A 21,540-nucleotide genomic window follows, 5' to 3' on the forward strand; every position below is an offset into this window, starting at 1 on the left:
TTTCTTCTTTTTATAAATGATTTGTCAGAAGTTTTGCCTCTATGTAAAATTATAATGTTTGCTGATGATGTAGTAATTTTTGATTTTGCCGGGACCTATCAGTTCTTTTCCAGAACCTCGAAAGTACGTTACTAGCTGTATCTGATTGGTATTCAAGGAATTTACTAGCTCAATTTACTGAGATCATTCTTCAGGTGAGATCATTTCTATCAGATAAAACAAAAAATTGTGATTTTCCGATCCGATTGTTATATGCCCAGGGGTTACAAAGTGCATTCAGTGAATTGAAGCTCTTGCTTGTATCTAGTCCTATGGACATTGTTGGAGTTCGCGAAACTTTTTTGTCTGCTAATACACTCCTTATAATGTTAGATCTGCCCGGGATGAAGTGTATTTCACGTACAAGGTGTCAGAATGCGAGAGGAGGCTAGATGCTGTATATTCATGATGACTGGTCTTTTAGTATTCTCAGTGATTTGTCTGTATTTGATGAGGGTTATGTGAGACTATTTTTTTTTGAAGTTTTACCTTTGGGCTGTGATTTTCGGGTCTGTTTACCGATCTCTGTCGGGTAACCCCAGGAGATATTTTGAAGTTTTTGAATAGCTGTTGAAAAACCTAGAAGCGTTGAAAAAACAGCTATTGTTTCGGGTGATTTTAACTTTTATCTTTTGAATCTCAATATGAGAAATAATAAGGGGTTTTTAAGTATGATGTTGAGTTATAATTTGCTTCCAAGTATTTCTCTGCCCTCAAGAGTTGCAGCTAACACAGCTACATTATTAGATAATTTTTCTCTCCTGTTTTATTTGATGCTGAAAAATCGTAATTGAATTTGTCTAATATGTCGGATCTATTTCTGGTGAGTGTTCTCTTAAATTTAAATAATAATAATAAACAATATCGAGATTCGACAATGAATAACCGATATACATGGATTGATTGTAAAGTTCTACGTCAGTTAATTGGTGACCATCATTGGAGTTCGGTTTATGGCTCAGATGACGCAAATGCTGAGTTTTCAGATTTTATTGATCAAATGATGTGATTGCGGGATCGGTCTTCCTCAACACGGGTTTCGCATGGAAAGTTTGCGCAGAAATTTGGCCCATGGATTGATGAAGGTATTTTGACATCGTTAAAATATAAAAATAGAAAATCTAAGAATTATTTAGAATTACAGACACATGAGTCGTATGAAGAATTCAGAGTTTATAGGAATAAGTTAAATTCAATTATTAGACATGAGAAGAGAAAATATTATAAAGAGAAATTTTGGAGTATAAATCGGATATGAGAAAAACATGGTAATTGATAAATTAAAAGATACGTCCTCATAGTCATAAAAGTACTAGTGTTAATTGCCTTGTTTTAAATGGTGAAAATGTTACAGAGCCCAATGAAATTTTTAATGCTTTTGGAGATTATTTCAGTAATATTGGTTCTAGACTTACATCGACTATGAATATGCAACTGAATTACCCTTCTCTTCCAGTTAATGAGCAAGATGCAGAAAATTCGTTTTCTTTTTCTGAGATTAAGCCTCACGAGGTAAAAAAAATTATTCTGAAGCTTAAACGGAGTTTTTATAAGGACGAATTTGAATTTTAGGCTCAAAACGTACAGCAAATAGCGTCAAGCATTTCACCTTTGTTGGCACATATTTTCAATCTATCACTTATGCATCAGATTTTTCCTGACCTTTTAAAAAAAGCAAATGTTATAGCATTGCCTAAAGCTGGGAGTTCAACTGACCCTTCAGATTATAGAGGCATTTCTCTACTTTCCATTTTCAGCAAAATTTTGGAAAAACTTGCTAATAGTCGACTACAAAAATACTTATTGATAGTAAGATTGTACATATGTCTCAATATGGTTTTATAAAAGGAAAGTCAAATGAACTGGCAATTCATGAGATTTTGCTAAATATTAATGATTCACTAGATGATGGTCAATACGCGTTGGCGATGTTTCTCGATGTCGCCAAGGCGTTTGACACCGTAAATCATTCGTTGCTCCTTTTTGAATTCAAATCTTATGGGTTTTCAACATATGCTCTTAATTTTTTTGCGTTTTACCTTTCTGGGAGATGACTAGATTGTGTTGATAAATCTCCGTTCCGAAACATTTCCGATTAATGTGTTGATGATCTCCGTACCGAAACTTTTCTGATTAATTACGAAGTACTTCTGGGCTCTGTCATTGGGCCTATTTTATTTCTTCTTTTTAGAAATGATTTGCCAAAGTTTTGCCTCTTTGTAAAATTATAATGTTTGCTGATGATGTAGTAATTTTTGCTTCTCGTCCGGACCTATCAGTTCTTTTCCAAAACCTTGAAAGTACGTTACTAACTGTATCTGATTGGTATTCTAGGAATTTTGCAGCTCTTTATGAAAAGAAATGCCAATATATGTTATTTTCGTGAACTGGATCAGTAATGTCAGGTAGCTTCTCTCTTTTCTTGGTCGGTCTTGAATTAAAACGGGCAGATCAGTTCAAATATCTTGGAATTATTTTAGATGAAAATTTGTCATTTCATAAATATGTAAAAACACTGTCGTTAAAAACTTCCCGAAACATTGGCATGCTAACTCGTCTTCGGCATTTCTTTCCTAATGCTAATCTAAAATCTATTTATTATTCTTTCGTCCACCCATACTTTCTCTATTGCATTTCGGTTTGGGCATTTACCTTTTCGTCTGTTTTCAAATCTCTCCAAATACTTCAGAATAAAGCAATGAGGATTCTTTTTAATGTTCATTCCAGATCTTCATTTAGACACCTATATGGGACTTCAGGAATTTTTCTTTGGACCAAGTTCATTTAATTTCTATCTCTAGTATTTGTCACGATTATCAATATAGTAATTTACCTGTAAATTTCTCCGGCATTTTCCCAACTAATTCTCAAATTCATAATTATCCTACTACACATCGTTCAGACTTTTCGTGCGAAATTTTCCCAATAACGAGAGCGGGATTCAGCATCTTTCAAACTGGGCCAAATATCTGGAACTCAATTCCAGCATCAGTTCGAGAATGCAGCAACAAGCGACATTTTCTGAGACTGGTGAAGAAATATCTTACGACAAGCTAAGCATTTTGTTTATTAGGGTTTCCCTTTTCGTTGTTGTAAAATTTAGTTAGAAAATGGCTGTGTATTTTCGTTGGCAATATTTTCAGCGCTAAAGTATGCCAAAAGGCATGTGCGCTGTTTTATGACATTTATTTATTTATGTGTTATAAATAAAAATATTCTACTCTTCTACTCTAGTTTGAATCAAGTAACAAAAGTATAATACAATCATATGTACATATAGACTAGTACAATAAAATACACTAATACAGCATGTAGACTAAGAAATGGAACTTATTAAAACAAAAACAATGCTATAATCAATTGAGCTAAGATGCTTTTTGCCATATAGAGATGAACAAATTATTGTTTACACCACATTTGGCAATAATAATTTATGATTATTAACAAGAAAATAATCAAACAATTAGAATAGATAGGTATTTATTGCTGCAAAAGCCTCTTCGGGCCATGGAAAAAAACGCTTACGGAATTAAATAAAACATGTATAACAATAGCAATACCGCAACATTATAATAACAGCAATAACAAAACGCACATAATAAGACACATAGAATAATATTACACAATACTCGCGCACAAAGTTAATAACTTAAAACTTCACTGATCAAAAACTACTTACAATTCGTCAAAATAATCAATTCGTCAAAATTTCTATGTGCTATGACCATTCTAACAAATTTAACCAACCTTTTAAAATCATCAAAAATTTTACCTTTTAAAATATCGGAGAAGGAAGAAACTACTCGGTTTTCTGTAGAGTCTACTTGAACAGCTTGAATCAATAACTTTCGCCTCTACCATTCTTTTATCCTGATTATAACCTCCCAAAAAAGGCAAAAAAAACCCCGAAAATATAAAATATGGCATCACTGTGAACTAATGGTTGCCGTGAACTAATGAATTTTTAAACTGCTTAAAAATAAGTTTGTTGTGAACATTAGTTTTTTTATTTTATTTAGTTGTGTCACTCTGTGTTTGGCCATAGCATCATAATGTACAGGCACTATAGTAGTCTACACTTATCCGTTTTCTATTTTTACGTTCTTCTCATATTTTAATTACAAGCTCTTACGAACTCTCAATGTTCTTCTTCTTCTCTTAGCAGTTAATGGCTTTTCAGTTTGAACTATTTAACCCTCATCTTATTCCCTCTCTTGCTGCAGAGGATTAATCATATAGAATATTGCTGTTGATAATAAGGAGGATAATCTTTGACCGTATGCTCAGAGTTCATGTGCGCAGGGGGTAGGGTGCCTGGTCTCCTGGCCTCCTATGATATGAATACAGGAAGTTTTATCCTGAAAAATCCTTGGAAATCTTCAGCGTAGTTCTCGTGTTATAATCTCAATTCCTTAGTGGCCTTCAATCACCATAATTTTAATTTCATTTGTTTCTTCCCATTCTTCTAATTTGATTCATTTCTAGAGGCAGATGTCAAATATGGTATCTGAAAATGTGAGAACGATAAGAGAGGACTGCCCAGACTACTCAGAAAGGAATAGACTAGATGACTCTAAGTACCTTGAAGCGATAGGATGGGCCTATCGCACAGCAAAACTAACAATTTATGTGTTAGACTACGTAAACAAGGTGCTTCGAGAAGGCAAAGAAGGGGAGATGCTTCTCGAGCCTTTTTATCTATTATTGAAAGTGCTGACACGAGTAGATGAAAACAAGCTTGCTTCAGAGTTATTTTATCGAGCTGTTTTTAGATTAGGTAAGAAATAAATATTTTTTTTTGTTCTTTACGAAATAAACTTATTTATGTTCAGGAATTGGGATTGTGGATAGTCTTTCAAGTAAGAAAATGTTGAGGAAAAAGTGATATCAACGACGTTCTGCAAAATTGACTTTTTTTTTTTAAGTGCCACAGCCCTGTCCCCCGTAAGAACCTTCCGATATCCCTTTAAAAGTATGAACCTATGTATTCACGACATTGTATAGACTAGGAAATTAACTGTATGAATTATCTGGGGAGGAGGGGGGTATTATTTTTCACAAGTTGCACTTTTAGACACCCTGCCACAATTATTTCTCACCTACCTGTGCTTATTGCCAAGATTGTATATGAGGAAGGCCGTCCGTGAATAAAGTTTTGGACGAAATAAGCTATCCTTTTCCATGCAGGCTTTATGTGTCAATAAAATTATGAAAAATATCCTGCCCTGTCTAGAAGGAAGATTGAAGGTGTAAATTTTCATATTTTTTATCTGTGTTTTGTTCAAAGTTATACATAAGTCATCCATACTCTTTGTATAGGACGCCGATTTTCGATCATTCGATTGCTGAAATTCATCTACCGAATCGCATTTTCAAAATTTGTTTGTGTTTTTTGAGACTGAAAAATGAGCTGGGAATTGATTTTGAATTCTTTTTCCCGTTTTTCCCATTTTAAGCAAATTTAGACTAATCTCTTAAGAAAAATTCTCAGTAATATCATAATTTGGCTATGCAATTTCTAATAACTTGAGTTTAATGCAAAATATCAACTTTTATCCTGGCCAGTTAATATAAAAAATATATTCACGACGAAAAAATGTGGCAGAATTTTACTGAAAAAAAATTGAATACGCAAAGTTGTGGTGCAATTTTGCTGCAGCTTTACCTATTTTCACCGTGATTTGACTGCAAAGATGGACTTACTTAAACTTGTTGTTGTTCAGATCATAGAATTAACGTTATCCATATCAAAATACAACATTTTATCATGGCCAGTTGATAACAAAAACTTCGGTGCAGTTTGCCGGCAAACAAAAATAAGTTGAATACACAAAGATGTGGTGCAATTTTACTGCAGCTTTATCTATTTTCACTATTACTCGACTGTAGTTTCACTGTGATTTTGCTGAAATATCGCTGTGGGTTGGTAAAACAGTCGATAAAATTTGTAATTAATTACAAGCACAAGTGCACCACTAATTTTTTTAAATATAAGTTGGTGCTTAGATTATATATCCGATGTGTTTTATATCAAGATATCAACTTTTATCTTGGCCAGTTGATAAATAAAAAGAAAAAAAGATACGAGTATTTAAAGCTGTGTAAAAATTTTTCTTTAAAAATATTTACAAGTTTAAAAAAAAAGTTTTTTCAAATTTTTCATTTACAATACTTCTCACGGCGCCCCCCCCCCCAAAAAAAAAAAAATTAGTATGTAAAGCTTTGGCACAATTTTGCAATAAAACCTTGGGCAGTTGACAAAAATAATAATAATGATAATAATAATAAAAAAAAAAAAATGATTACGTAAAGCTGTGGCAAAATTTTACCTTAAAAATCTTGGCCAGGTGATAAAAAATGAGTACGTCATGCGCTGTGGCTTCATTTTGATTTAAAAAAAGAAATTTAGTTGGTAAAGCTGTAGCTTAATTTTACAGTAAAAAAAAATTAGCACTTAAAGCTAGGGTAAGATTTTACAGCAGTTTTACATATTTTCACTATGTCTTGACTCTGCTTTTTCTTTTCTTTTTTTTTCTTTTTTTTAGGATTGCTATCGGTATATGGACGTTGAAAGATTCGGCTTATACTTTATTTTTGTTCTTAAAAATTTGATTTTATTATTGTTTTCTGTATCCATGCTCACAACAGCGTATTTCCTAAGATTCTTCTTATGATTTAAACAAAGCAAGACAAAATTGTGTGAAAAAAATTGATGAAACAAGTCATATTCAGAGATAGAGAGAAAATGTTTGGAAGTCAATTTGTGGCTACTCAATGCCAAGCCTTAAAAAATACAAGGTTGCCATGAGTTACGCGACAGTATGAATCACCACTCTTGTTTTGGCTTTTTTATTTAGGTGTTGTGTTTCTTCTGCTTGCGGCTTTAATTTTAGCGAAATGTCACAAAGTAAAAAAAGTCACTTTTAATTCACTTGGTCTTGGACCGAAAGTCGCTCTTTAGATTTTAATTGGCACTTCAAGCACTAAAGGAATGAAATGTACAGAATATAATCTTTCGTTCTATATGAAAATTTTGAAGTTTGTTAACTTTCTATGTATTTCCGCAATCGTCGATGTCATGTGAGCCATCAATGGCTCTAGAGCTGGGGTTACCAACAGATTTTGGTCCATGCCCCATATAGACATTTTTAAAATAATGATGTTTCCCCTCTTTATATTTAAATTTTTTTTTTTAAAATTTTACGTTTATTCGTATAATGGAATATTAAAATCAATTAAATTAGTTGTTTTTTTTTTTCGGGTCACTTAAATGCATATATTAAGCTAATGGAAAATATTTTGTGCATCAAAAACATTCTATGCAATGTATTATGTTTTTTCAATACTATCGTGTATCTCTTTTTGCTCTTTAAATGTGGATGGATGTGACGTCATTTACGTGATTATCACGAGATGAATTTGACGTCATTACGTCATTTATGTTCTTTTTTTATCAAAAATTAGGTTCTAAGTATAGTCAGCCAAAGGGTGCACGCCCTGCCCATGACCCGCCAAAACATTGCCGTGCCCCACCAGGGGGACTTGCGCCCCACGGTGGGAATCACGGCTTTAGAGCATCTATATCTCTTTTACCCCATTTACAAATTTAGTTTCACAGTTTTTTTCTCTTTAGTTTTATAAGCTCATTATTATTTTAGGTTACATGAAACGAGTGAGAACTCTGGCCGATTTGAAAATACCACCTCCAATAGAAGAGACGATCAAGCCACCAACCCCAATTTCAGCTGATATATTTAAAATGATTTCAGAGTCTCTCTGTCTATCAAGCATAAGGTAAATGTTCTTCCCTGAGTAGAGGTTGCCGAACAGTAGTTTTTCTGCCCTTAATTTAATAGTTCTTTTTTCTAATTTTGTCTTAAGCCTATTTCTCTCTTTGTCAGTGTTTTTAGGCCTTCTTTTTCACGTATTTCCTTGTATCTAGTTTATCCTGTTTGCTTTAGTTTAATTCCACTATGTCCAAAAAGGTTTTAAGGGGATAGAAACTTCTCTTATTATGGTGGAAGCAGCGTTGATGTTAGATATAGCTCTTCTAACTTTTGGGCATAAAAGGCTAAGTCTGCAATATTTTACCGCAGATTCAAGTTATAGGACAACTTATTGGAAGACAAAATCATAGAAAATTAACATTGAAAAATTAATTTGAAATGAAAATAATTAACGGAAAAATAAATTGCTATAAGCCTAGAGAACTGCCTGGAGAGAAGGAAACATGTTAAAAAAAACAATTTTAACTTCATAATATGCAGCATAATAATAGCTAACACATTTTGTATGCAGCTAACCTTTATCTTCACTTACTTCAGCGTTTTTCCAGTTTTTCTAATATATTTATCATTTTTTTTTATAGATTTTCTTTAGTTTTAAATCATCCTTGAAACCGAGCATTTTTCACAAAACTGTTTATAGAGGAGGTTAAAGAAACTGCAGTGGCGTTAACACAAAATTCATGAAAAAAATGTATTGACTAAAGACAATTCTATGAAAAAAAATATACATAGCGCTTTGTTTCAGAAAACAACCAGAATCTTGAGTTGACAGTACTGCATTCAGCAGAGTTTTCAAAATTATCCAAAGGTGATTGGGAAATATTGGTAAATTTCTTAGAAAAATTAGAAAAAAAAGGTTATCAAAGCTGCCTTTGACTCGTGTGCATAAGTTGCACGCACTTAAAATAAATTAACTTGCATATACAAAACTGATAAATGTTTTATTTTGATTTTTTAAAATTCCAAATTTTTTTTCTTACGAGGGCTCTGAAATTGATTTTTGATTGCACAAAAAATGTTTTTCAAAAATCAGGAATGATTGGCATTTAAAGTGGAAATAACTATTAAAAACACACTTTTAGTCAAGATGCTGCAAGGTCTTTGATTGGTCCTGTCTTAGCTGAGCCTTATACAGATCCCCTACGCAACTTCATTTTGCCTTCTCTATCAAGTCTTGGATCAAAGCTGCCTTTGGCTGAAATTTTGGTTGAGACGCAAGAGTTGCTAAATATAAGAGAGCTCAAAGTCAACCCATCGATCTTGCATTCGATTTTGTACCTGTGTACCAAAAGCCTTAGTAAGTTTGTTTGTTTTCATTTAGTAAGTAAGTTTGTTTTAGTAAGTATGTTTTCATATAATCGTTTATTTGCAACATTTCATTATTCATTGTATGTACTTTTGCTGTGAAATGCAGGCTATGAAATATATTGTATGATTTACATTTCGGAGAATGTTGAGGGGCAAGTTAGACTAATGTACTATGTTTAACTATTTTATCAAAAAGGAGGATGTGTAATATTTTAAGAACGGCTGAGGGCGTTCAGTTGAAACTTTCAGTACATGTCGAGGGGGATGTTGGAAAGTCTTTGAAAGGCTGTCAGCCCCCTCCAATGTCATTTATAGTTGCTCTCCCTCCAAAAACAATTTGATCAAAATTTTTAAAGGACCATTTTGTTCAAAATAGTCTAAGATCAAATAACAACGTCTGTTCGGATGACATAGCCTCCTACAGCTTTTGAGAGGGATGCTAAACACAATAAAAAGCACTATGTGCATGCTTGTTGTCAAAATGGCGTGTCAGCAAGATGCAAGGAACGGCTGAGGGTATTAAGTTGAAATTCCAGGGGTTGTCAAGGGGGATACTTTTTACAAAACAAAAACTCGTTTTTTTACAAAAAAATTTTTTTTTTAAAAAAAAAAGTTTTTTCTACGTACTATTCATATTTTTTATCTGAAGTACCCGAGATAATTGGTTGGTTTACAATCGCATGTCCTTTGAGGCATGGGCTCGAGTCCTGGTGTCGCTGATTATTTAGTTTGAGATGAGAGTCAGCCGTGTGATTCTTTAAGCTCAGCTAGAGTTGACTCAACTTCAAATGGGCACCAGGAGATTCCCTGGGGGAAAACACGTGAAATTTCAAATGGCTTGCCTCCCAATCACGCATAGCAATTCCAGCCGGAAGCAGAGAATCGGTAGATCAGTACCTGCGTTACAGGGGGACCATTGGTCTGCGAGTTAAAAAGGTCTAAGTTTTTACAAAATAAATAGTTAAAGAAGAGTTATTTTTTGGTACTAAACCTTATATAGGCCAATTTTTGGGAAAAGGATGAGAGCGCTCAGGAGTATTCTTTGTGCAGTTTTTTTTTTTTTTTGCGCTTAGAATGATGCAGCCTAGAAAATTTCCAAGATTTCGTTAAATTTTTTTAAAAATGTAAAATTTTTCTTTTTGTAGATGTCTGACATTTTTGTATGCATTGCTTGAAGTTTATTACGAATGGATTATTCCAATATTTTAAGGTTTGTTTTGATGTATTTATGTATACTTTTTAGATGGATGCCCAATATTATTCATTTTAAGGTTTATTCTGGTGGTTGTGTGACAAGCCTATAGCTGTAATTTTACACCGAAAAGACTAGATATGTATATGGTTGGATTCAGCGCTTTAATTTCTATCCTCCTGAGACCTGACCATAGAAATACTTTTCTGATTATGTTCATTTCTTTGTAGTTGACTTAAAAAAAATCATTTTGACCATTGATCAACAAAAAAAAAAAGTTGACACCCCCTCCCTCCCTTTGAAGGATGTCCACAGGTGTGGACATTGGGTCCCTATCGAGCTAAGAGTATAGTAAAAATCTGTTTCGTCTATTAAAAGATATGTCAAAACGTTGAAAACAAAACCTAACTCTTCATGAAATTTCTTGAAGCAGTTGTTGTCTCGTGTCAAGCAGAGAATGATTTTACACTGCGAGCACATCCATCTTGACCTTTTGCAGCATCCAGGCCTTCTTCATCGGGCTGCATTCGCCAAGTCACAAAATTCTGGTAGATACAGTGCAGCTCTGGCATATGGTGTAGGGATTGGCCTCTTTTTCACACTCAAAACACGGTGTTGAGTTTCACCCAATGGCTCTTCGTTGCTATTTTCTTGACCTCGTGACTCCGAGCGTCCTGAATTGAGCAAAAACTCGGCCACGTTGAAACGAAGATCAATGAGCTGTTTGAGGTCACCAGAAACTTCTGGGCTATGGCCTTTCAGCTCATGAAATGCATTGGCTAGTGCAGCATCCACAAAATGATGAAACAGACGCACAGTCCATTTTTTAGTACGCGTCTCAAATCGGTAATAGCTGACCATGCGGTCCACAAGGTCAACCCCACCCATGTAGGTGTTGCAGTCGGAGACTACTTGTGGATATTTGACCTGCACGTAAGACCCCTGGCGCTTGTCATGCCATTTGACCTCTGTCTCCTCTTCTATACCTTTGCAGTTTGAAGACAGGAGAACCACTTTGTTATCATACCACTGGGTCACGGCTACTTTTCTATCTGAGCGCACAGACATGACAGAGGTTCTTCTGCCCTTTCTTTTCATGTTTGTTTTGTTAAAAAGCATTGGGCCGATGGCGCTCAAACGGTTCTTCATGACAGATCCGGTCGCATTTATTTTCTTTCAGCCAGCATATCAAGGAGCTTAAAATATGAGAAGAATCGGTCAAAATAGAGTTATGTACCTTCTGGTAGGGTCTCAGACAAGCGCAGTACGATCCCCACTGACAATCCATATGCTACCAGCTTTTCTACCAGGGTGGTGGCTCCCTGGTAGATTTGGAAGTCAAGTATCAGCCCTGAGGAGCTGGCAAGGACAAAATTCTTTAATCCAACCGGATTGGGCTTGTTAGGGACATATTGCTTGAGAGTCGACATACCCTGGAAAGGTATCATCTGTTCGTCAATTTAACAGTTCCTGTCACGTGGCAACTGGAGACAGATATTCCTGAAGTTGTCAAGGATCGGCTGCACCTTCCAAAGCCTATTTTTGGTTTTTTTTCGTCTGAAATTTCTGAATCAACAACGAACTTAAGGTTTGACCGGATTGTGAAGAATCTGTCTCGAGTCATCTTTTGTGATATGGCTTCCACCCTAAACTTCCCAGACCAGTACATGCGGATCCGAGGAAACTTGAGGTTCCCCCTCAGGATGACAATGCCAACAAAAATTTTCAGCTCGTCTGGAGTTACATTCAAGCTTTTGTGGTGGGCCAACTGATAGTTGTAGTTCATGCAAAAAGCTATACGTTCGAAGAAGCTCTCCGGGTAATATTGCAAAAACAATTGTTCTGTACTCCAATCGGCGTGGTCCTGGAAATGAGTGGGGCCCACGTCCGGGCCACGATGATTATCGAACCGCCGAGACTTCCTCCAGGACAAGGTTGCTGCTACTTTGTTAGCCTTCAAGCGTTTGGCACGGGTTGCTAAGGGTACGTCATCATCAGATTCTTCATTTTCAACATCTGGAAGAACAGCATAACTGCTTGATGACGGAATGGCTGCAACAGCTGGTTCACCATCACAGTCTGAAGACGACAAGGAGTGGTTTTTTATCCATTCCTCATCATCATCTAAATCAGAGAGGTCCAGGTCACTCTCATCGAGCATTCCAAGGGCGTCATCAGGGGAAACTAGAATAAAGGAACAGGTTCAGTAAGCTTGAAACTAATAGCTAGATAGATAGATAGATAGATAGATAGAGATTGGCAAAAGAAATATCACAAACCCTAGTGGACCAAATTTGTATTTATTATTAAAAAAATAATACAATAACAACACATAGTTACAACTGTAACGAAAACACGACAGGTAACAGTCAGAAAACACAAAATACAAAAGTCATAAATATAGGTCATAACTATAAAATATTTTTAAGGTCATAATATAAAAAGATAAAAAGGGTAACAAATAAAATAACCAAATATTCAACAATTAAAAAATAATATATACAAAATAGTTTAATTTTTAGCAGACTTACGGGTTGTGATTTTGGTTGATTTTATTTGCAAAAACGGTAATAAAATTTTTTTATAACGTACGTAATAAATGGGTATGGGAGACAGATGGGGGGTGGGTAGGGACACTTTACGGGGGTGGCGATTTCTTATGGGTGAGTGGCGGCTAGGTTGTTGCCAATTTAGTAAATAAAAGAATCATTGGCTTCTGCTATCCCCATTAGAATCACGATTTGAACTACTAAATATCAACCCTAGCTTTATTCTCCATTGGAACTACATGTCCATGGACATGGACATAGAGGTTTTTCAAGTTCCGAAAGATGACACTTATCAAACTAACTGCTTACAAAACATTCTAAGAACTGTCTAAAATCAAGAGAGTATACCTGATTGTTCTCACAACTCGTTTTCACCACTTTCTTTTTTTTTTCTTTTTTCTTACCTTTGCTTTTTTTCATCTTTTTATTTTAATCTTTTCTCGTCTGTAAAAACACCACTAAAAGTCGCAGAAACTTTCTGAAAAAAATCGTAGATGGCTTTCCAGGTCCAAAAAGCACGTTGAAACAACGAAATCTTTGCTAGATGGCGAGGCCTTTGCACAAAAAATATTTTATGGGGGTGTCCACAGACGTGGACACCAGGTCCCAGGAGGCTATTCATTGACCAAGTTAGAACAATAATGTTACTCAGAATTTTGTTTTAGAGAATGATCTTATCTTGTGAAAAATAGGGAAAATCTGTCCCTTCTTGACAATTCTCAGCGTGTTTTCTAGTTTAAAAATAATGTAAGGCAAAATTTGCAAATATAATCAGGTAGATGATGATCTCTAACCATCGCTGTTTACAAAAAGTCCTGAGGATTCGATACTCCGACAGAATCTTAGATGCTGATGTGGTAACGTCAAGCTCATGGCCAGGTTTGTCAAACACAGAACACTGATTTGTCACGTTTGTCACGTTTTGGCATGTTTGTCAAACACAGAACACTGCACAGAAGATTGCTTTGACTTGGCCATGTTTGAGAAGATCCAGTGACTGCATCACCAAGCAAGTGTTTCTAGCTGCTCCTTTGCCAGATTGGCGCATTGGTCCGGGGGTTAATTTTAAGTGTGGGCGTACAACCTAAAAAACGACCCTGATACCAGTAGTCGATTCCGAAAGTTGGGCAGAAAGTGGGAGAGCTGCTGGCTCCAGTTTGCTTAAGAGCTAGCTTCAAGATCGCAATAAATGGGAGTCAACCATACGGAGTCTTCTAGATTCCAGGTGAGGCGTCCTTGTCTGATCCTGCAGCCAATACAAGTAAGTAAGAAAGCTGAATCTCAGCTACAGAACGATAGCAAAATTGTTGTCGGACATTGAATCAACAACACCGTATTGCTTAGCAACTCGCACGGAAAAAAACCTTAATACTTAGAAGACAAAAATTTGTTTCAATTATTTTCTTTTCTCTTCTTCTTAAAAGCTGATATTCTTAAGGATAAGATATGTCTGTGCGATTACTGCAATATGGTATAACAGAAATTTAGCACAAAAATGTCTTGATAAAATGAATAGTATTCTCTTTTTGTCACTGATTTTTCTTGTCAATTTGTGGTGTTGCGTTTTTGGCTTTCTTCTTACTTGTTTTTCAACAGTAAATTGGGTCTATGTAACAAAAGCTTATTGAGTTGGGATTTATGGGACAGAATGTCGTCTGTTCTGACACCAAAAGATCTTAGTGATAGATACTAATCTAGTCTTATTTTTTGAATGAATGAATGTGCATTGTCAGTTTAATATACATATGCTGATATTTAGTAATCAAAATGTTAAAATTGTTTGATTTATTAAAGTTACAAGAGCAAAAACATTTATATTTTTTTCAGTAAACTGCAAATTTTGTTCTGAACTTGGGAAGGCATAGGGGTTTTGCGCCCAACTTATGTTAATTCCTGACCACTTTGAATTTGACTCGGTGATTTAATGTAATTCTTGTTCGTTTTGGGTTTTATTTATTTATCGATGATGATTTGTGGCATTTTCACGCTGGGTAAATTATTTGATTTTATTTTTGCTCATTTCTTGTTTAATGAAGTTCTTTACATTACTTTGAAAAACTTATTTTGTGGAAAAGTTTTTTAAATTAATTTCTGTTCGTTTTATATTGACATAGTCTTTTCAGGGAAAGAGAAAATAATACTTTTTATCTGTTTGTTTTTTTAAGAGTTCATAGTTTGGCCTGCTATTTGTATGCTGGAGAAAAATTTTCAGCAATTTTTAACAACATACACCTTTTTAAAAATCTGGTCACAAATATTATTGTTTAATTTAGTTTCATACCTCCTCTAGTTGACTTGAAATGGAAAACTTGATACCATTCGAAAAAAAATCTGTTTACTTTCTTTGATAGCTTGGATACAATTACGCTATTTTGATTTGGTTAAATTTTAAGAAAAGAAATAGGAGGGTCGGCGTGGGAGAAGGGGTGTGGTAGGGTGGGAGTGGAAGGGGTATTTGTTGCCCTCAAATGACTTTTGACTATTAAAAAGTGCATCAGCCCTTTCTATTTTCAATAGAATGAGCCCTTTTATAAGTTCCCACGACAACTCCTACGATACGAAGTGGCCTGGTCTAAACAACAACAACGACAAAAACTAATACATTATACCCACTTCGATCTTTACTATAAAAATGTCAAGCCTTCCATCACTTTCGACTAGTAAGAAGGGCACTGGGCCTTTCGATTTTCAATCGAATAAGCCCTTTTGGAAACGACAAGGCTTTCTATAAACACCTTATATGCCCCCAAGGGCATAAAATACAACCCTTACCCTAAGGTCTGTTAGGGTGGTTGTCATCCTCTAAGACCGAATTTCAAAACTTTTAACTACGTTAAACAACATGGCTATCTCAAAATTTTGATTGGTTGTATTCGGGTAAATGGTGGGCGTGAGTGGGGTGTTAGTCCCCTTCCAATAACTTTTGACTTTTGAAAAGGGCACAAGCCACTTCAATTTCCGATTGAATGACCACTTTTAGAAGTTTCTACGACAACTCCTTCGATACGTAGGGCCCTGGTCAAAAGGAAACAATTAATAAATAATACATTGTGCCAACATCGTTCTTATATGCCCCCCAGGGCATAACATAAAACCCTTGCCCTTAGGGTTGTGGGGGAGTGTCATCCTCATTACTTAGTCCCCGTTTCTTGTCTCGTTCTGGAGTGTCCCCGTCCTTTACTTAGGCAGCGTGATCGTGCTGCCTATGATTTATACAACAACTTCCCATATAACCTTATATGCCCCCAGGGCATAATTTACAACCCTTACACTGAGGGCTCTGAGGGGGTTATCATCCTAAAATACCTAATTTCCAGAACGTTAAACTACCTTGAACAAAATGGACGTCTCAAAATTTTGATTGGATGTGTTTTGGAAAATGATGGGCTTGAGAAGGGCGTTAGTCTCTATACAATCCTTTTCAACTATTAAAAAAGGCACTAGCCCTTTCAATTTCCAATTGAATGAGCCGTTTTAAAGTTTCTACGACAACGCTTTCAATAAAAACTTTATATGCCCCAGGTTATAACTTACAACCCTTGCCCTGAGGGTTGTGGGGGAGGTGTTGTCATCCTTAAAGACTTAATTTCCAAAACTTTCAACTACGTTGTATAAAATGACTATCTAAATATTTTGATTGGATGTGTTTTGGAAAATGGTGGGCGTTAGAGGGGGTTAGTTGCCCTCAAATCACTTTCGACTATTAAAAAGGGTACTATCCCTTTGAATTTCAAATCGAATCAGCCCTTTTTCAAGTTTCTACGACAAAGATTTCAATAAAAACCTTCTATACCCCGAGGGCATAACTTATAATTCTTGCCCTGAGGGTTGTGGGGGAGTGTCCTCCTCATTTAAATATTTTCTATCTGTAAAGCAACGACTATCACAACCATATATCTCTACAAGTTTTATGGTATGGGGGGGGGTTACGGAGGGGGGTGGGGGGGGGTAGTTGCCCCCCACTCACTATAGACTATTAAAAAGTGCCCCAGCCCTGTGAATTTAAAATCTAATGAGCATTTTTTGAATTAACTACGACACAGCATTCAATAAATTGCTTATATGCCACGAGGGCATAACTGTTTACCCTTGCACTGAGGGTTGTGGGGGAGTGTCCTCCTCAAAAATATATTTTCGATCTGCAAATCAACAACGCTGAAAAAAATTGCTAACTCAAAATTTGGATGGGCTGTGATGGGGGACTGGCGGGGCGGGGCGGGGGGGCTAGGTGCCCTTCAGTCAATTTTGACAATTACAAAGTGCACTAGAACTCACTTTTCAGTAGACTGTGACCCGATTGAAGTTTCTACGACGCCCCCGTCCAACGGCAGTGCCCTGGCTATCTCAAAATGTAATGGCTGTCTCAAAATTTTCATTGGATGTGTTTGGGGGACGGATGGGCGGGGGGGGGCAGTTGCCCTCCAATCGCTTTCGAGTATTGAAAAGGCCACTAGCCTTTTAATTTCCAATCGAATGAGCCATTTTTGAAGTTTCTACGACAGCGCCTTCTATAAAAACCCTATATGCCCCCAGGACATAACTTAAAACCCTTGCTCTGAGGGTTGTGGGGGAGTGTCCTCCCCAAAAACATATTTTGCTTCTGGAAATCAACTACGCTGAACAAAATGGCTATCTCAAAATTTTGCGGGGCTGGGTTTGGGGGACTGCGGGGCGTTGGGGGGGGGGCTAGCGGCCCTCCAATCACATTTGAATAATACAAAGGGTAGTATCCATTAGAATTTACAAAAGAATGAGCCTGTTTTGAAGTTTCTACGACAATGCCTTCTATAAAAACCTTATTTGTCTCCAGGGCATAACTTAAAACCCTTCCCCTGAGGGTTGTGGGAGAGTGTTCTCCTCAATATTGAAATCAACTTCGCTGAACAAAATGATTATCCCAAAATTTTGATTGGATGTGTTTGGGGGAATGATAGGCGTGGTGGGGCTAGTTGCTCTCCAATTACTTTCGACTATTAAAAAGGGTACTAACCCTTCGAATTTCCAATTGAATGAGCCTGTTTTGAAGTTTCTACGACAACGCCTTCTATAAAAAACCTTATATGCCCCCAGGGCATAACTTAAAACCCTTGTCTTGAGGGTTGTGGGGGAGTGTCCTCCCCAAAAACATATTTTCTATCTGGAAATCAACTACGCTGAAAAAATGGCTATCTCAAAATTTTGATTGGATGTGTTTGAGGGAATGATAGGCGGGGGGGGGGGGGGCTTGTTGGTCTCCAATCACTTTCGACGATTAAAAAGGGCACTAGAAGTCTCAAGTTCCAGTCGAATGAGCCTCTTCTGAAGTTTCTACGACGACCCCTTCCAGATGAATTGCTCTGCTCTAAAGAAAAAAAAAATAGTTCATAGTACATTGTGCTAACATCGTTCTTATATGCCCTCAGGGCATAACTTAAAACCCTTGCCCCGAGGGTTGTGGGGGAATGTCCTTCTCAAATACATATTTTTATCTGGAAATGAACTACGCTGAACAAAATGGGAAATATCAACATTTTGTTGGTTTGTGTTGGGGGGAAGTAGGGGCGTGAGGGTGGGGGGGCTAGTTGCCCTCCAATCATTTTCGACTATTAAAAATGGCACTAGCCACTCCAATTTCCAATCGAATGAGCCCTTTTTGAAGTTTCTACGACAACTTCGATACGTAGTGCATGACTGAAGAAAAAAAAAACATTGTCCCCACATCGTTCTTTACTTAGGCAGCGCTAGAGCGCTGTCTATGATTGAGACGACTATTATCGATTAAATTTAGATGAGAGCAAACTGATGCTCCGCCTTTTTTTGTTGATGTTTTTCGATTCTTTACACAGGATTGTTTAACACAATTGCCGGCGTAATATCGTATACGCACTCTATTGCAAAGCAAACATGATGCTGTATCCGCATGGTCACCAAATTAACCGCTCCAACTTGCTCACCCATTAATCTTTTAAACACAACAAACTGTTTTAACTCGCATTAATAAGAGAATTTCTCCGTGTTTCTTTTTTTTGCGATTGTTTACGTTTACGTTAGAAATGGCTACCATTTCTAAAGACTTCAGTTTTTGTAATGATTTAGCTACATTCTTTCTTTATGAACATCTTTAGGACTGTCTGAAATTCGTGGAGAATATTTGCCCTTATTGTCACAGTTAATGACTGGTCTGAAGGCCGTTAGAATAAAAGATGAAAATTTTACTGATGAAGAATTTAATTTCCTCGAATATTGTTTCGATGAAGAGGACGTTAGTGAAGAAATGACGAACCTGGACGAGAAGCTTATAAATGACTCCCGGAGGCTAATCAATTCTAATGAACACGTACAGGTAATTGGCAAGTTTTTGGATCCTTTCCATAACATCCTATTAGGTATTTCTAAGGATTACCTGAAACTAAGCAAAAATAATGAAACTGTGTAAATAAAACCGAATGCATTTTTGTGTGTATCTCCTGTATTCATCACTATACTGTCAAGAAAAGAAACTTTAAGAAGTTGTTTAGTACACTCTTGCAAAGGTTTTATGTATGTAATCCCCATCCACTGTGCCCTTTTAATTATTTTTTGCTGACTGAAACTAGAGACCCCTGAAAATAAATACTTAACAGTTGCTTTCGTTATCATAATTCACATTTTCTAAATATTAATTATCCAACAACGTCCGAAGGATAAATTAATAACCATAAACTAATTTTTCAAATACTTTGAAATTTAAAAATACGATCTCTGCTTTACTGTGGGTGAAATTGTTCCAGGGGGGGGGGGCAATATTTTCGTGGGGGAGGGAGGGTCCGCGGAGAGGAACTTTTCGGGGGGAGAGCCATCAGTAAGGGTGACTTTTCAAACGCCTTTAAAATTAAAAATACGATCGTTGTTAAAACGTGGGAAGTGATTTTCCAGGGGGATTATCCTTAGAGGGGGGGGGGTTTACACTGGATGAATCTTTGGAGTTGGGAATGGTGGGAGAAATTTTTCTTGATATTTTTCCTTTTTAGATCGTAGTAACGCGGGACGAATAAGCTAGTAATGAAATAGGGATGATGCCCGGATTAGACTGTTAGTTCGAATTTACTAGGAATATCTTTTAAGAAAAGATAATGTAAGATTCTAATTACAATACGGTTCGAACAAGAAAAACAATCAAATCTTGGTCTTTACGTCAAAAAACAATATGAAACTAGTAGGAAAAGTCATAAATCATAAATAAGGTATGGCGGTTAAAAAATTAAAAAAAAAAAGAAGTAAAAACAGTAAAGCTGAACACAAAACAATGAGTGTCGGGAGCGCAAATTACGGTACGGCATGAATTCTTTAAAAATTAGGAGTAATAAGAGAGAAGAGAGGAGACCGTATTCTGAACTCAGGCATTGCCGCTTCAAGCATTGATAAAAATGAGGTGACCGAATTTCGGACAACGGTACGGCTTATTTCGATTTATTACGTGATAAACAGTAAATTATCTGTCAGGTATGTTTGCACTAAAAACAATAAGGCTTTGTTAAAAGTACTACGAGGTAAAGATTACGTCATTTTAGCTGATATTAAAGGATGAATTGCTAAGGGATATGTAAGTCTGTTCTCCATTCAGAAACTGTCATTTACTCCTGCTTCAACTGCATCATATGAAATAAGTTGTTGTAAATCAGAGTTCAGAGTTTTTATTCCACAATACATACGCAATCCAATCACAACATTCCTAATCCCCCTCGAAAGGCTCCATGGCCAGGGATACAAGGGGGAATGAGAAAAAAAAGACAATATATCCAAACAACCATAAAAAAGAAATCAGTCACCGAACAACATATAAAATTAAAAAGAGACCATACCTGAGGCCTGGGAGTCATAGCGAAGAGAAGACCACCATGTAACAAAACTAAACACTCAGGGGACATCAACTGAAAAGTAAATTTATAGCCAACTATGAAACAAGAAAGACTACCCATACTACCCAACCAAAGTTGGGTAGCCAACTTTGCTATGATTAAAATGAAGCAAAAAGAATTATAACAATAAGTAGCTGGAACCTACTGTCCAATTGGTTTGATACCCTCTCCCTTTTCTGTTGATATCAAATTCAAATTCTGTTAATATCTTAGTTTTTGATTTTTTTCCTCGGATAGTTTAAATTTCCATTTAGGTCAGTCGACAAGAAGTCCTCCAGAACTCAAGAGGATATAAAATGATTTGATGTTAAAGTTGGTCTATAATGGTGATGTTTGAAAAAAAAGTAAGGATACTAAGATCCTGTTTTTCACCTTTGTCCTTGGATGCAGCCTCTGAGAGGGTGCCAATCTGTTTTTTTAATTTTTTTTTATTATTCTGGGGGAGGGCCGGGGGGGGGAGGCCGCGAAACCCGACGGTGTCAGTACACAGGCAAAGCCCATTTTGGGTTCCCCGGGGGCGGGGGTGTATATTTAGTATTTTTAGGATAAAAATGAATGGTCTTACTTCAACATCACATCCAGCGGAAAAAGATTTGGTGTTTGAGCCCCCCCCCCAAAAAAAAAAATAAAATAAATTGCCCGAGTCGTAAAAACGTAACAAAAATTCATATGAAAAATTTTTTGGTCTGTCTTTTAAAGTCTTTTATTGTAACAACCCCCCCCCCCCCAGCGAAAATTTGGTATACGTCCTTGCCTTAATTACTATAGAAGTAGTTTTTATAATAAAT

At 36.2% G+C, this 21,540-nt stretch overlaps 1 protein-coding gene across 1 annotated transcript in view; it reads left to right on the plus strand.

The window, feature by feature from the left end:
• The window catches only part of LOC148938495 (ubiquitin-protein ligase E3C-like), a 93,616-nt gene that overhangs the window by 20,879 nt on the left and 51,197 nt on the right, over positions 1 to 21,540 (plus strand). Inside the window, exons 4-7 of the mRNA XM_089107750.1 lie at positions 4,525 to 4,816; positions 7,698 to 7,833; positions 8,909 to 9,123; positions 18,980 to 19,197. Of these exons, the coding sequence (XP_088963876.1) occupies positions 4,525 to 4,816; positions 7,698 to 7,833; positions 8,909 to 9,123; positions 18,980 to 19,197 (861 nt within the window). The remainder of the gene's footprint in view (positions 1 to 4,524; positions 4,817 to 7,697; positions 7,834 to 8,908; positions 9,124 to 18,979; positions 19,198 to 21,540) is intronic.

Source organism: Artemia sp. Qi Xiang Cuo, unplaced genomic scaffold (assembly GCF_049724085.1).
Source record: "Artemia sp. Qi Xiang Cuo unplaced genomic scaffold, ASM4972408v1 HiC_scaffold_3213, whole genome shotgun sequence".
In the NCBI taxonomy this organism is placed as follows: Eukaryota; Metazoa; Arthropoda; class Branchiopoda; order Anostraca; family Artemiidae; genus Artemia; species Artemia sp. Qi Xiang Cuo.